The sequence below is a fragment of the Motacilla alba genome, chromosome 22 (genome assembly GCF_015832195.1).
Source record: "Motacilla alba alba isolate MOTALB_02 chromosome 22, Motacilla_alba_V1.0_pri, whole genome shotgun sequence".
Taxonomy (NCBI): domain Eukaryota; kingdom Metazoa; phylum Chordata; class Aves; order Passeriformes; family Motacillidae; genus Motacilla; species Motacilla alba.
In genome coordinates, this window is record NC_052037.1 from 2,600,553 (window position 1) to 2,616,441 (window position 15,889).

Here is a 15,889-nt window from a genome sequence, read left to right on the forward strand (position 1 = left end):
GGCGCGGATTTCCCGGCTCGGGCTGCGGTTCCCCGCTCGGTTCGGGATGCAGGCGGTTCCGGATGCAGAATCCCCGGTTCGAGCTGCGGTTCCCCGCTCGGTTCGGGCCGCAGGCGGTTCCGGATGCGGATTCCCCGGTTCGTGCTGCGGATCCTCGCTCGCTGCCGGCCGCCGGCGGTTCCGCCCGGCCCAGCCGCGGGCTCGGGGCGCAGCCGGTGCCGCGGACCCGACTGCGGCGGGCGAGGCACGAGCGGGGCTTTTATGGGCGGCGCGGGCGGTGCCGGAGCGGGGCGGGCAGAGCCGGCCGGGGACAGCCCTCTCCCTGTCCCCTCTGTCCCCTCCCCCGGTGCCTCGGTCCCCCTCCCCGCTCCCGGCGGCTCCGCAGGCCCCGGCCCCGCCGCCGCCGCCGTTCCGAGCTCCGCCGGCAGCGGCTCCTCCGCCTTTCCAGGCGCTCCCATCCCAAATTTCCCTCCCCCCATCCCCTCTCCCACCTTTTTCCCCCCCAAATCTCCCCGGACACTTTTGGGGCGCGACTCCAAAATCAGCGGGAATTGAACGATCCCGGTAACGGCAAAGCTCCGGGGTTTATCGATGGTTTTATCGATTATTGATTTGTTTAATCTTTATTTACCCCGAACCTTTTCAGCCCCCCCGAAAAAGGGCTGGAAAATCCCTGTCCATGAAAATCCCTCTCCCTGAAATTCTCTCTCCATGAAAATCCCTCTCCATGAAAATCCCTCTCCCTGAAATTCTCTCTCCATGAAAATCCCTCTCCATGAAAATCCCTCTCCATGAAATTCCCTCTCCATGACATTCCCTCTCCCTGACATTCCCTCTTCTCCCTAATTAATTTGATTAATCTGAGATCCCTTCCCGCAGCCCGACTTCGTATCCAGGGATTTGAACTCCGCTGCTGCCAGATCCATCCCGGCCCTGCTGCTCCAGCCGGGAATTGTGCCAGGAATGCTGCCGGGAATTGTGCCAGCAGCGCCCCCCGCTTTCCCCTCGGGAATTCCGCTCCTCCTCGGGATGGAGCCGCTTTTCCTCCCGGGGAAGCCGCTCCGCTGCGGCCGCGGGTGATCCCAAATCCCGGGTTTTTGGGCAGAGGAGCCGCTCCCAGGTAAATCCCGCAGGAATTCGGGCCGGGAGCTGCGCGTGGGGAGGAGCCGCTGGAATTATTCGATCCCGGAGCGATCCCGGGGTTTTTTTCCAGGCGGGATTCGGCGTTCCCAGGGGGATCCAGAGGGGGCCGGGCCGGGCGCTCCTCCCGCTCCATCCCTAAAAACCTGGGAATGGCAGAGCCGGGAATGCGGGAATGGGAGTGTGGGAATATGGGAATGGGAGCTGGGAATGGGAATGTGGGAATGGGAATGTGGGAATATGGGAATGGGATCCAGGAAAGGGAGCTGGGAGTGGGACGCCTTTCCCCGCAGCGCGCAGCCTTTCAAGGGTTAACGCGGCCGCGCTCGGCCCCTGCGGGCGGAAACGGCCCCGAGTTCGAATCGCCCGCAGGAATCGCAGCCGGGAAGAGCCGGGGGTTCCAAATCCCCACGGGAATTGCAGCCGGGAAGAGCCGGGGGTTCCAAATCCCCACGGGAATTGCAGCCGGGAGGAGCCGGGAAGAACCGGGGGTTCCAAATCCCCGCGGGAATTGCAGCCGGGAGGAACCGGGGGTTCCAAATCCCCGCGGGAATTGCAGCCTGAAAGAGCCGGGGGTTCCAAATCCCTGCGGGAATTGCAGCCTGAAAGAGCCGGGGGTTCCAAATCCCTGCGGGAATTGCAGCCGGGAGGATCCAGGGGTTCCAATTCCCCGCAGGAATCGCAGCCCGGCATGGCCCGGACCTGCCGCGAGTCCCGTTTTTATTACTACGGCATCAAATTCTCGCTCTCCGCCTACGCCACGCTCTTCTCGGTACGTTCTTTCCCCATTTTCCCCTAATTCCCCCCGTTTTTCTATGTTCTTCCCAACTAGAGTTGCCTTTCCCAGCCCCCTTTGGCTTTCCCGCGTCCCAAATTCCCCTTCCCAAACCCCAAATCCTTCAGGAAAACCCCCAAACCCCCGCGGTGCCTCCAAACTGGGAAATCCGGGGCGATTTTGGGCTCCAAACGTGGCGATTTTGGGGCGAACCCGCGGGTTTTGATGGTTTTTTTTCCCAACCTCATCCTCCCCCGTGCTTCCTTTGTGGCAGCGAGTCCCATTTGGATCAGGAAAAAACCGGGAAAATTCAATTTTTTTCACCCCCCAGGTGCCCCCTGCAGACATCGAGGGGGTTTCAGCCGCGTTTTTTGTCGGAAAAATCCCAAATAAATTGATTTTCGGGCGGTTTTGAAGCCCTGGACTCTGCTCGGGGCGGGATTTCCCCGCACCTGGGAGCTGCAAACACCTGCGGAAAGGGGTGGGGAAAACCGGGAATTCCGCTTCCGTTTTTGGGGTCTCTTTTTGGGGTTTATTTTGGGTCATTCTGACTTTATTTCCAAATATTTCCTCCCCAGGGTTAAATAACCCCGGGGTGGGGCTGATTTTTCGGGTGTGAGCACAAAAATTCCTCTGCAGGTGCCCGGAAATGGTTTTAATTTCGGTTTTTATCGATTTTTTGACCCGTGAATGAGCTCGGCCAAGGCCAAAAATCACCAAAAATTTGGGGTTTTTTTGGGTTTATCTCTCGGATTTTCCAGGCTCTGTCAGGTGGGAAAACTCTGAGGCGTCAGAGCTCTGTGACATTCCCAGAAACCCCCCAAAAATTCTGGATTTCTCCCACATTTCTAGCTTGGGGTGGAGTTTTGGGTGGGATTTGTGCAATATTCCAAACAAATCCGGGGCAAATCCCAAATATTTGGGTTCCCAAGGAGCTGATCTCGCCCACTTTGGGGTTTCCTGGAGGTTTTCGGGCTGCTGAAGGAATTGTGGGATTTACCTCCCAATTCCACTCTGGGAATTGTGGATGAACCCTGGGACAATTCCCGGATTTTTGGGGGAATTTTGGGAGAGCTCCGTGGAGAATCCACCAGCAAGAGGCTGGGATTGGTCCAAAAAAACGGGAAAACAATCCCAAAAAACCCCATTTTGGATGGTTGAACCCCTCCCACCTCCATCCCTGGGACGATCCCAGGCCGGAATTCTGCTCCAGGGAATCCAGAGCCTTTCAGCCTGACCTAATTCCAGCCTCATTTGCATAATTGCGGCCCAATTAATTCCTGGAAGATGCTTTTCCCACAAAACGGAGAGCGTGTGTTTCTAATCCCGAAAACCCTGCAAAACCCCAAAAATCCAAAATCCCGGGGATTTGGAGTCATCTCCATGGTTTGGGGATCCCAGGGAGGGAATTCCATGGATTTGGAGTCATCTCCATGGTTTGGGGATCCCAGGGAGGGAATTCCATGGATCCAGGGTCACCTCCAGAGTTTGGGGATCCCAAGGAGGGAATTCCATGGATTCGGAGTCATCTCCATGGTTTGGGGATCCCAGGGAGGGAATTCCATGGATCTGAAAACCCCGAAAACCCCCATAAATCCCAAAAAAACCCCCGTAAATCCCAAAAAAACCCCTAAAAATCCCCAAACCCCCATAAATCCCAAAAAAACCCCCGTAAATCCCAAAAAACCCCTAAAAATCCAAAAAAACCCCTAAAAAACCCCAAACCCCCCATAAATCCCAAAAACCCTAAAAATCCCAAAAAACCCTAAAACCCCCCTAAAAATCCAAAAAACCCTGTAAATCCAAAAACCCCTAAAAATCCCAAAAAACCCTAAAAATCCCCAAAAAACCTAAAAATCCCCAAAAAACCCCCAAAATACCCCTAAAAATCCCCAAAAAACTCCTAAAAATCCCAAAAATCCCCCGTAAACCCCAAAAATCCCGGAGTGAATGCCGTAAATCCCTGCGCAGCTGCTGGGGCTGCTGCTGCTGGCCGTGGGGATCTACGCCGAGGCGGAGCGGCGGCGGCACCGCACGCTGGAGGGGATCTTCCTGGCGCCGGCCGTGCTGCTGCTCCTGCTGGGAGCCGGCGTCTTCCTGGTGTCCTTCGTGGGAATGGTCGGCAGCCTCCGCGACAACCGCGCCCTGCTGCGCACGGTGAGGCGGGAATCGCACGGCGCCGGGGTCGTCTCCGTGGAATTCCGTGGATTCGGGGTCGTCTCCGTGGAATTCCATGGATTCGGGGTCATCTCAGTGGAATCCCATGGATTCGGGGTCATCTCCATGGAATTCCATGGATCTGGGGTCATCTCAGTGGAATTCCATGGATCCAGGGTCATCTCCATGGAATTCCATGGATCTGGGGTCATCTCAGTGGAATTCCATGGATCTGGGGTCATCTCCATGGAATTCCATGGGTCCGGGATCATCTCTGTGGTTTGGGAATTCCATGGATCCATTGTTGTCTCCATGGTTTGGAAATTCCATGGATTTGGGGTCATCTCCATTGAATTCCGTGGATCTGGGGTCATCTCCATGGTTTGGGAATTCCATGGATCTGGGATCATCTCCATGGAATTCCATGGGTTCCTGGTCACCTCCATGGTTTGGGAATTCCATGGATTCATGGTCACCTCCATGGTCACCTCCATGGTTTGGGAATTCCATGGATTCATGGTCACCTCCATGGTCACCTCCATGGTTTGGGAATTCCAAGGAGGAAATTCCACGGTATTTTCCCTCTCAAGGCCCATCCCGGGATGTGAATTCCCAAGGAAAGGAGAATTCCCTCTGGAATTCTGGCTGATGAGTGTGCAGTTCCCTCTGGAATTTGGCTGATCTGTGCTCCTGGGTGCAATTCCATTGGAATTCTGGCTGATCAGTGTGCAATTCCCTCTGGAATTTGGCCGCTCTGTGCCCGCTGGGGTGGAGCTGACAGCTCCATCCATCTCCCGCCTCCGCTCCCGTTTATCCACCGGGAACGCGCCGCTCCCGACGGCCCCAAATCCCCGGGATCGATGGCCTGGAAACCCCAACCCGCGGGATTTGGGCTCCGGAGGGACAGGAATTCAACCCCAGATTCGGTGTCTGGGGGCTGAAACGTCCGGCTTTGGGAATAATTAAGGAGGAACAAAACCTCGGAGATCGTTAAGGGAGGGAAGGAGCGGCTCCCGAGGGATTCATCGATTCCCCAGGTTGCCGCGGGAATTGGGATTGATGAGCTCGTTAGCGGCCGCGTTAATTGAATCGGAATTGAGCGGCTCTTCCTGACTCAGCATCCAGGGCCGGAGAAAGATTTCCTCGGGAAGTTTCTTCAAGAAATCCGGAATTTGTTTGGAGCTTTGTGCTGGGGGAGATCCTTGGGATCCTTCCCGGTCCCTTCCCAATCCCTTCCTGATCCTTTCCCAGTCCCTTCCCAATCTTTCCTGATCCTTCCTGGTCCCTTCCCGATCCCCTTCCTGATCCTTCCCAATCCCTTCCTGATCCTTCCCAATCCCTCCTGGTCCCTTCCTGATCCTTCCCAATCCCTTCCTGATCCTTCCCGATATTTCCCCGTCTCTTCCCAATCCCTCCTGGTCCATTCCAAATCCTTTCCTGATCTCTCCCGCTCCTTTCCCAATCTCCTCCCCGATCCCTCCCCGATCCCCTCTCCAGGATGGCCGGTGACCCACGGGGACGCCAAGGCAGAATTTCCGCCAAAATTCCAGGAAAAACCTGGAATTCCGGTGGCGAATTCCTCGTTTGGCGGGCGGGGTCCGGGGTCATCCGTGCTCTCCTCCTTCCAGTTCTTCTGGGTGCTGCTGCTGATCTTCCTGACGGAGCTGCTGCTGATCCTCGTGGAGATCATCTTCGAGAGCAAGGTGGGACAGGGACACGCCCGGCATTCCCGGGAATTCCGTCGGCGTTCCCGAAAATTCCATGGTCATGCCCAAAAATTCCATGGTCGTGCCCAAAACCGGGATGGTCGTTCCCGAAAACGGGATGGCCATTCCCAAAAATTCCATGGTCATTCCCAAAAATGGAATGGTTATTCCCAGAAATTCCATGGCCATTCCCAAAAACAGGATGGTCGTTCCCAAAAATGGGATGTCCATTCCCAAAAATTCCATGGTCATTCCCAAAAATTCCATGGTCGTTCCCAAAAATGGAATTTTATTTTCTTGACCATGGAATGGTCATTCCCGAAAATTCCATGGCCATTCCCAAAAATGGGATGGTTATTCCCAAAAATTCCATTGTTTTTCCCCGAAATCCCATTGTTTTTCCCAAAATTCCATAGTCATTCCCAAAAATCCCACGGCCACGCCCAAAGCTGGACCTGCAGCTCCTCAGGGCGGAGCTCTGGGATGCAGCAGGAATTCTAAAGCTCAATTAATTCCCAAGAAATTGTAATTAATTGGTAATTAATCGGGCTGATATCAAACGCCAATCGAACCCCAAATAAAGAGTTGTGGGGAGCACAGATCCCCCTCTGGAACGACGGATCTTCACCCGACCCCGGAATTAATCGGATTTCCGGGTGAAACCAGCTTAATTACTTCATTTCGATATTCAAATCGGCTTCGTTGCTATGCAAATGAGGAACGGGATAAAAATCCCTTGGTTGGGATGCGCCGGGAACGGATCCGGACAGCCCCAAAATTGGATTTTATCCCAAAATTCCGCCTGGGGGTGGGGTGAATCCCTCTCTGGCGGGAAAATCCTGGAATTTTGGGCTGTTTTCCCAAGAGTTTTCCCAACTTTTGGCTTCCTCCGTGCCAGATGAACGAGGTTTTCCACTCCAACCTCCAGGAGGGGATCCGGCACTACTACGACGACCTGGACTTCAAAAACATCCTGGATTTTGTGCAGGAAAAGGTTTGGATGGGGAAAGGGGGAATTTCCCAGGGAAAGCTTGATCCCGTGCCCCGTTTTCCCTGGATTTTGGGGTTTTCCCTGGATTTTGGGGTTTTCCCCTGGATTTTGGGTTTTTCCCCTGGATTTTTGGGATTTTCCCCTGGATTTTGGGGCTCTTCCTCTGAATTTTTGTGATTTTCCCATGGATTTGGGGTTGTTTTCCCTGGATTTTGGGGCTTTTCCCTGGATTTGGGATTTTCCCCTGAATTTTGGGTTTTTTTCCCTGGATTTTGGGGTTTTTCGGGAATCATCCTGGCATTTCTGAAAAATAAAACATGAAAATCCCAAAATCCGAGGCGGGAACTCTGAGAATCCAGGAAAACCCTGGAATCTGTGCCTGGCACGGAGCAGAGCAGGAGGATCCCAAGAATTTTCCTTCTTCCCCTTGGAAAACGGGAGCAGAGGGGAAGAAACCTCTCCCAAAATCCGCTCCCGGATGAGTTTGATGCTTCAAAAAAGGGAAAAATCCAGACTGGGCTCATTTTTATTCCGTGGAGGGCTCGGAATGACTTTGATTGGAATTCTTTTTTAAATCTTGGCTGCAGGAAAAAAAGAGATTTTTTATTTGATTTTTTTTTTTATTTTTTCCTTTTGTAGCTTGCAGGATTTGATCCCAATTTATCCTGACAGGAAAAGAAATCCCTGAGGGGCTGCTGGGGATTTTGTGGGGTGGCTGAGAGCCCCCCAAATCCATCCCTGCCCCGGGAAAAAAACGGATTTGTCGCCCGGAATTCAAGCGTGGAAGTGGGGATGGATCCGAGCCACGCCCAAATCCCTCTGAAATGGGGAAAAATGGGAAAAATTCCCTTTTTTTTTTTAACCCTTCGACTTCCCTGGGAGCAGGGAAAAAAATTGGGAAGAGATGCAGGGAACGGGATTGGAATTCTGGGATGGGTTGGGATGGATGGGATCCTGGAATTCCCCTTCCCCATCCCAGGGTGTTCCAAAGGATCCAAAATTCCCTGGGAATTCCATCCCTGCCCTTCCCAACCCTCCCAGGGAGGAATTCCCGTTATCCCAATTAACGATTATCCCAATTAACGATTATCCCAATTAACGATCCCTGTTCTCCCAGGGCTGATCCCAAACCCCTTTTCCAGGATTTTTAAGGATTTTCCAGGGGCTGGAAAATTCCCTGGCAATTCCACCCCTGCCCTCCTCAAATCCCAACCCCGAATCCCTTCGGAGCGGCAATCCCTTCCCGTTTTCCGTGGGGATTTTGGGGTTTTCCAGCTCTTCCCTCTCCCTGTGTTTTTTTCCCTGCAGTTTTCCTGCTGCGGAGGGGACGAATTCCGGGATTGGGAGGTGAACCGCTACCACCGGTGCAACGGCAGCGGCGCCCTGGCCTGCGGCGTGCCCCACTCCTGCTGCGTGCGAGGGGTGAGCAGGGGGAAATCCCAGAATTCCTGGGGGAAATCCCAGAATTCCTGGGGAAAAAAATCCCAGAATTCCTGGGGAAAATCCCAAAATTCCTGGGGGAAATATCCCAAAATTCCTGGGGGAAATCTCCCAAAATTCCAGGGGAAAAAAATCCCAGAATTCCAGGGAGGAAAATCCCAAAATCCCAGGGAGAAAAAACCCCAAAATTCCAGGGAGAAAAGTCAGAGAATTCCAGGGAGGAAAATCCCAAAATCCCAGGGAGAAAAAACCCCAAAATTCCAGGGAGGAAAATCCCAGGGAGAAAACCCCCAAAATTCCTGGAAAAAATCCCCACATTCCAAGGAAAAAAATCCCAAAATTCCAAGGGAAAAAAATCCCCAAATTCCAGGGAAAAATACTAGGGAGGAAAATCCCAGAATTGCTGGGAGAAAATTCCCAACATTCCAGGGAAAAATCCCCAAATTCCAAGGAAAAAATCCCAGAATTCCAGGGAAAAAAATCCCCAAAATTCCGGAAAAATCCCCTCCAAAATTTCGCCGAGGACAATTTTGCTTTAAATTTCTTTCATCCAACCCCAAAATTTGCCGAAATTCCTCATCAACCCCTCTTTGTTTTTAATGGGAAAAAGAGGGAAGTGTGAAAGGGTTTAATCAGGCTGATATGCAAATGAGATGCAGATTTGCGCTCTTGTCTAATCAAGGCCCTGATGAAGGAGCTGGAATCGGGGGGGGTTCCTGCCGGGAGCTTTTTTTGGGGATTTTTAAACTCCTGTGGGGTTTTTTTTGGGACAAAATAAAACCTGAGCAGGGGGAAGGGAGAGGGAAAAAATTCCCTTCCATCCAGAGGGGGTGGAATTTTTTTTGGGAATGCTGAGGGTGGGCTCGGAGCTGTTTGGGATTTTGGGAATTGTCCCTGATGTGGGATTGGGATTCGGGGCCCCTTTCACCCGAACCATTCCAGGATTCCCAGAGCTGGGTCTGGAGGGTGCTCCAGTAGGAAAATCCATGGAATCTCCACGAATCCCTGGAATTTCCATGGTTTTTTTTCAAGAGGGAAAGCTCCTGGCTGTGCCTCTGAGGGTTGTTTGGGAAGTGAGACCTCCCCAAAGAACCTGGGAAGCACCAAAACCTTGGGATGGATTTGCCCTTAAGGAACCACCCCCAGAATTCCGGGAGAGCCGAATCCCTTGGGAATTTCCTGACCTTGGATCCCATCCAGGGCCACCTGCGGGGACAATTCCCGCTGTCCCGGGCGGCTCCAGCCCGGCCTTGGACATTCCCAGGGGTCCAGGGGCAGCTCCAGCTCCTCTGGGAATTCCATCCCAGCCTCATCCCCTCCCAAAATCCCCAAATCCCGTTGAATTTCCCGCTTCGGAGCCGTTCCCTGGGTCCTGCCCCTCCATCCCTCATCCCAAATCCCTCCCCAGCTCTCCTGGAGCTTCTTCAGGCCCTGGAATGTTCTGGAAGCTCTCCCTGGAATGTCCCTTCTCCAGGGGAACATTCCCAGCTCTCCCAGCCCGGCTCCAGAATCCTGGGATCGTTCGGGTTGGGATTTGCCCTGAAGTCCCCTCAGGCCCAGGGACGCCCCAAATTCCGAGGGAATCGGGAATTCCGGAATTCCCGATTTCCTTTGGATTTCTGGTGTTTGTCCGGGATAAGCCCTCCCTTTTCCCAGGATAACCCCGCCCCTTTTCCTGGTATAACCCCACCCCTTTTCCCGGAATAACCACACCCCTTTTCATGGGATAACCCCGCCCTTTCCCCGGAATATCCCCGCCCCTTTTCCCGGGATAACCCCGCCCCTTTTCCCGCAGGCTCCCGGAGCGGTGGTGAACACGCTGTGCGGGTACCGCGCCCTGGAAAAGGAGGTGACCGACCTTGGAATTTTTTGGGAATTCTCTGCTCCTTCCTCCCCCTCGATCCCAAAATCCGAGCGCTCCCTGCAGGAATTCCCCTCCCCTGGCTGCTCCCAGCTCGGCTTTGGCGCTTTTCCCTGGAATTTTGGGGCTCTGTGGGAAGGCTGTGGGAATTCTATGTAGGAATTCCCAGCAGAAATGTGGGAATTCCCAGCGGAAATGTGGGAATTCCTGGCAGAATTCCCAATGGAAATGTGGGAATTCCTGGTGGCAGAATTCCCAATGGAAATGTGGGAATTCCTGGCAGAATTCCCAATGGAAATGTGGGAGTTCCTGGCAGAATTCCCAGCAGAAATATGGGAATTCCTGGCAAGATTCCCAGCAGAAATGTGGGAATTCCCAGGGGAAATGTGGGAATTCCTGGTGGCAGAATTCCACCAGGTTGTTCCCGCCAAAATTCCTGGGAAAACGTCGGGAAAAGTCGCAAAATTCCCGGGAATCTGGGATCGTGTCTCTGCTCCGCAGCGCCTGGAGCTGCTGGGCACCATCCACGTCCGGGGCTGCATCCACGCCGTGGGGCTCTGGCTCAAGGACAACTTCCAGGCCACCCTGGCCATCGTCTGCTCCCTGCTGCTGCCTCAGGTACCTCCGGAATTCCCAAATTCCCGAATTCCCGAATTCCCAGGGGTGACCCCGCCGATTTGGGGCTCCTGGCGCCGAGGGCTCGGCGGGGAAAATCCTTCGGGATCCCAATTCCATATGGGATTTGTGCTGGGGCAGGGAAAGGCATCCCACAGCCCGGCTGCTAATTAACGGCCGGCTGCTAATTGGGAATGCTGATGGGGCTGCTAATTGGGAATGCTGATGGGGCTGCTAATTGGGAATGCTGATGGGGCTGCTAATTGGGAATGCTGGTGGGGAGGAATCCGCAGGAATCCCAGCCCTGATGGGTCTGGAGTGGGATGCTGGGGTCGTTAATTGGGAACGCTGATGGAGCTGGAGTGGTGCTGTTAAATGAAAATGCTGGGGTCATTAATTGGGAATGCTGGGGACATTAACTAGGAATGCTGGGAAATCCCTGGAATGCTGATGGAGCTGGAGTGCTGGGGACATTAAGTGGGAATGCGGCTGGGTCTGGAGTGGTTCCTTTAGTTGGGAATGCTGGGGACAAAAATCCCTGGAATGCTGCCGGGTCTGGAGTTGCTGCCATGGCTGGGAGAATCCGGGATCCCCCAAATCCAGGAGCCCTTTTTAAAGGGAAAACCCCAATCCCGTGTTGGAGGTTGTGTTCATTTTCCATTCGGAGCCAGGCACAAATTCAATTTGGAATTTTTCCATCCCTGGAATTCTCTTTTTCCCGTTCCCGTTTCCTCTTCTCATCCCATCCCCCACATTCCCTGTCTCTCCCAAGCACTTTCTCATCCCAAAATCCGCCGTGGCCTGGGGCTGGCTGTGTTTAATCACGGAGCAGCCCCGGCTTTCCAGCTCATCCATCCTTTTCCTGCCGCCTCCGTGTCCTTCCCTGCCTCCCGCGCCTTCTCCGGGGGCTGGCGACGTGCTCGGGCTGGGAATGAGGCACAAAAAACTCTGGCCTCGTTCTTCCAGCGGCTTTTAGGGAATGCGGCTCCAGCTCGTTCCTTCCTGGGCCTTTCCAGGATTTTTTTATGGAGGTTCTTCCAGAGAATCCTGGAATGGTTTGGGTTGGGAAGGAGCTTCAGGATCCCATCCCACCCCTGCCATGGCAGGGACAATTCCCGCTGTCCCAGGGTGCTCCAGCCTGGCCTTGGGGACACTTCCAGGGATGGAGCAGCCACAGCTCCTCTGGGAATTCCATCCCAAAATCCCATCTCAATCTCCCCTTTCCCAGTGGGAAGCCATTCCCTGGGTCCTGCCCCTCCATCCCTTATCCCAAATCCCTCCCCAGCTCTCCTGGAGCTCCTTCAGGCCCTGGAATGTGCTGGAAGCTCTCCCTGGAATGTCCCTTCTCCAGGGGATCATTCCCAGCTCTCCCTGGAATTTCCCTTCTCCTGGTGACCATTCCCAGCTCTCCCTTCTCCAGGTGACCATTCCCAGCTCCTGTCACAGCGCCAATTTTTCCTTCCCGAATCCCGCTGGAAGTGAATCCCAAAGGGATTTCCATGGACCCCAAACCCAGAAAAACTGGAAAATCCCATCCTTGGGAATGCTTGGAATGAGCCCATCCTCGGCTCCTGTCCTGTTCCCGCTTTCCCGGCATTCCCGGGATTCCCAGAGGTTCCCGATCCCCGGGAACAGGGTCCATCCCAATCCCAGGTTGCTCCCAGGGCTCTCCCGGCTCTGGGAATTCAGGGCTGGAAAAAGGGAAAATCTGGGAATCTCCTGTTGTCCCACAGCCTGCGACGAGGCTGCCTCATCCCGGGCGGGGCTTTTGGGAAGGGCTCCGGAATTCCAGGAACCGCGGGGAGAGCTGGGGACAGCGCTGGGATAACGGGACGATAACGGGATGAAAACGGGATCATAACGGGAGGATAACGGGACGATAACGGGATCATAACAGGATGATAACGGGATCATAACGGGACAATCATGGGACCATAACGGGACCATAATGGGATCATAACGGGACGATAACGGGACGGTAACGGGGAAACAATGGGATCGTGCTGCTCCCCATCCGCAGCAAATCCTTCAGAATTTGGGCTTTGCAATCCCATTTCCACGGGTGTCGAGCTGCAGCCTCGTTCCCATTATGGAGCTGTCAGCAATCCCCGTTAAAATCCCGATCCCCCGGAGCTGGAAAAACCCTTTGAAATGGGGGATTTGGGGTAAATTTGTCATTTTTGCCTCCCGGGAGGATTTGTGTGTGCATTCCATGGAAACAGAGCCGGGGTGGGGCAGGGATGGCTCCTGCTCCTCCTGCTGAGGAATCCCAGAGAAAATGGGATTTCGGGAAGGGAATAAAACCATCCAAACCCCTCAGCTGGGATCCCGAATCCCAGAGAAAATGGGGAATCAAAGGGAATAAAACCATTTAAGATCCCAAATCCCAGAGAAAATGAGGAATAAAAGGGAATAAAATCATCTGAATCCCAGAGAAAATGGGGAATCAAAGGGAATAAAACCATTTAAGATCCCAAATCCCAGAGAAAATGAGGAATAAAAGGGAATAAAATCATCCAAATCCCAGAGAAAATGGGGAATCAAAGGGAATAAAACCCTTCAAAATCCCGAATCCCAGAGAAAATGGCAAATAAAAGGGAATAAAACCATGTAAATCCCAGAGAAAAAGGGGAATCAAAGGCAATAAAACCATGCAAACGCCTCAGCCGTGATCCCAAATCCCAAATCCCGGAGCTGCCCGCTGAGTCACGGCCCCGTTCCGGTCCCCAAGCCCCCAAATCCCGGTCCCAGCTCCCCCGCGCCGCCGGAGCTGTCAGCAGTTACGGATGTTTCCAATATCGCCCCGGCGCCGGCACGGCACCGCCGAGCTCCGGGGAGCCTCCACGGGGGAAACGGGAACGGAACCGGGCAGGGCCGAGGCTGGCAACGGGAAAAAATGGAATTTGCTCTGGAATTGGGATCCAGGAATCGCTGGGTTTGGAATTGAGGGAGGGCTTGCCCTTCCTGGGTGGAATTCCAACCGTCCCGGGCTTTGTGCTGGCGGATTTGAGAGCCCAGGAGGGGCAAATCCATGGAAAAGCTGCACCCCCAGGGGGTAAAGAAATCCCGGGAGCTTTGGGAATCCATAAAAAAACCCCCATAAATTCCAGGAGTTTATGGGAATCCATAAAAAATCCAAAAATCCTGAGAGTTTGAGAATTTATAAAAAATCCATAAATCCCAGGAGCTTTGGGAATCCATAAAAAATCCACAAATCCCAGGAGTTTAGGGAATCCATAAAAAAATCCATAAATTCTGGGAGTTTATGGGAATCCATTAAAAATCCACAAATCCCAGGAGTTTTGGGAATCCATAAAAAATCCACAAATCCTGGGAATTTACGGGAATGCATAAAATTTCCAGTGGGAATCTGGGAATTCCGTACCTCCCACCCCAAACCCATCCCGCATTCCGCGTCCGGGATTTTGGGATGGAATTTTGGATTCCTGGAACGGGGAGCTTTGATGGGATTTTGGGCTGGAATTCCCAGAGGATCTGTGGCTGCTCCGTCCCTGGAATTGTCCCCAAGGCCAGGCTGGAGCCACCTGGATCTCCGGGATCTCTGGGATCCACGGCACCTCCCACCCCAAACCCATCCCGCATTCTATGTCCAGGATTTTGGGGTGGAATTTTGGATTCCTGGAACGGGGAGCTTTGATGGGATTTTGGGCTGGAATTCCCAGAGGATTTGTGACTGCTCCATCCCTGGAATTGTCCCCAAAGCCAGGCTGGAGCCACCTGGATCCCCGGGGACTCCGGGGATGGGTTTGGGACTCCCACCCCAAACCCATCCCGCGTTCCGCGTCCGGGATTTTGGGGCGGAATTTTGGATTCCTGGAACGCCGTGACCGGGCCGGCCTGGGGACGGTCCCTGACGCTTTGGGGGTGTCCCCGCGCTGTCCCCGCAGGCGCTGGGGCTGGCGCTGGCCTGGCTGCACTGGCGGCAGCTGAACGAGCTCCGGTGCCGTTGGGATTCCGTGGATTCGCGGCGGATCCCGGCGGATCCCGGCCAGGCCCCGCTGGATCTGCGCGGCGCCGGCTGCTGCTGGTGCCTGCCCCGGGAGGGCGGCTACGGGAACGCCGAGGAGGAGGAGGAGGAGGAGGAAGGAGCCGCCTGCCTCCGCAAAGCGTGAGGAGCAACCGGACTTGGACTTGGGGCGGAACGTGGGGAAAATGGGATTTTGGTTCTCGGGTCCTGGATTTTTTTTTTTTTTTTAATCCCAAAAATATGGGGTTTTATCCCAAAAATCCCCGGTGGATCCCTGTGCCGAGGGCCCAGGGGGTTGTCCGTGACCTGGGGAAAGGAAAAAATGAAATGAAAAGGAAAAAAAGGAAGAGGAAAAAATGCAATTAAAAGGAAAAGGAAAAAAGGAAAAAAGGGAAAGGAAAAAATGAAATTAAAAGGAAAAGGTGAAAGGGGAAAGGAAAAAATGAAATGAAAAGGAAAAGGGAAAAGAGAATTAGGGGAAAGTGAAATTAAAAAGGGAGGAAAAAATAGAAGGAAAAAGGGGGAAAAAAAGTGAAAATGAATGGGAAAAAATGGGGGGAAAAGGGAAAAGTGGAAAAAAGAGGAACCAATATTAGTTTTTCCCAGGAGCAAAGGAAATCCTGGTTTTTTTGGATTGTTTGGGATATTCTTTGGGATGTTTGGGATGTTCTTTGGGATATTCTTTGGGATGTTTTTGGAGCTGGGCCTGGATCCCGAGGATTCCCAATCCTTTCCTGGGCTCTGTCTCCCTCTTCCGACCGTTCCTGGCTTTCCCTGGAACCCACCCAGCCTAACCCAGCCCCAATCCCAGCCCCAATCCCAGCCTAACCCAGCCCCAATCCCAGCCCTAACCCAGCCCCAATCCCAGCCCCAATCCCAGCCTAACCCAGCCCCAATCCCAGCCCCAATCCCAGCCTAACCCAGCCCCATCCCCTCTGATCCTGGGATTTGTGGGGTCGGGGGCTGGGGTTGGTTGGGGTTTCTCGGTGTTCCCATTAGGGTTTCCATGGGGTTTCTCGGTGTTCCCATAAAAGGCTGCGGGGAGCGGGGCCATGGCTGAGCTTCCTGACCCCCCATTAGTGGGTGGGAGGGAAAACCTGGAATTGGGAACAATTCCAGGGGAAATCCTGACCCTAAACCCGCCCAGGCTGTGGGGGGGAACCCCCGGCTCTGCAGGGGGTTTGGGATCATCCCAGTGCTGGATTTGGGATCATCC

The 15,889-nt window shown here is 53.8% G+C and overlaps 2 protein-coding genes across 4 annotated transcripts in view; both read left to right on the top strand.

Annotated features, from left to right (window-relative positions):
- Positions 1-424: 424 nt before the first annotated feature.
- Positions 425-15,096, top strand: LOC119710862 (tetraspanin-15-like). Of its 3 annotated transcripts, XM_038160346.1 has the most exons (10): positions 425-564; positions 880-1,120; positions 1,733-1,912; positions 3,887-4,072; positions 5,701-5,775; positions 6,677-6,772; positions 8,078-8,191; positions 10,005-10,058; positions 10,572-10,688; positions 14,594-15,096. In XM_038160346.1, exons 3-10 carry the CDS (start codon positions 1,832-1,834, stop codon positions 14,816-14,818), a joined length of 948 nt encoding a protein of 315 aa, XP_038016274.1. In that variant the 5' UTR covers positions 425-564; positions 880-1,120; positions 1,733-1,831; the 3' UTR covers positions 14,819-15,096. The 3 variants fall into 3 exon arrangements, with proteins under 3 accessions (XP_038016274.1, XP_038016276.1, XP_038016275.1); XM_038160348.1 differs by lacking the exon at positions 10,005-10,058; XM_038160347.1 differs by lacking the exons at positions 425-564; positions 880-1,120 and having other exon boundaries at positions 1,507-1,912.
- The window catches only part of SLC4A5 (solute carrier family 4 member 5), a 32,631-nt gene continuing 31,535 nt past the window's right edge, over positions 14,794-15,889 (top strand). The window contains exon 1 of the mRNA XM_038160336.1: positions 14,794-14,814. The gene's annotated coding sequence lies outside the window, so the exon portion shown is untranslated. The remainder of the gene's footprint in view (positions 14,815-15,889) is intronic.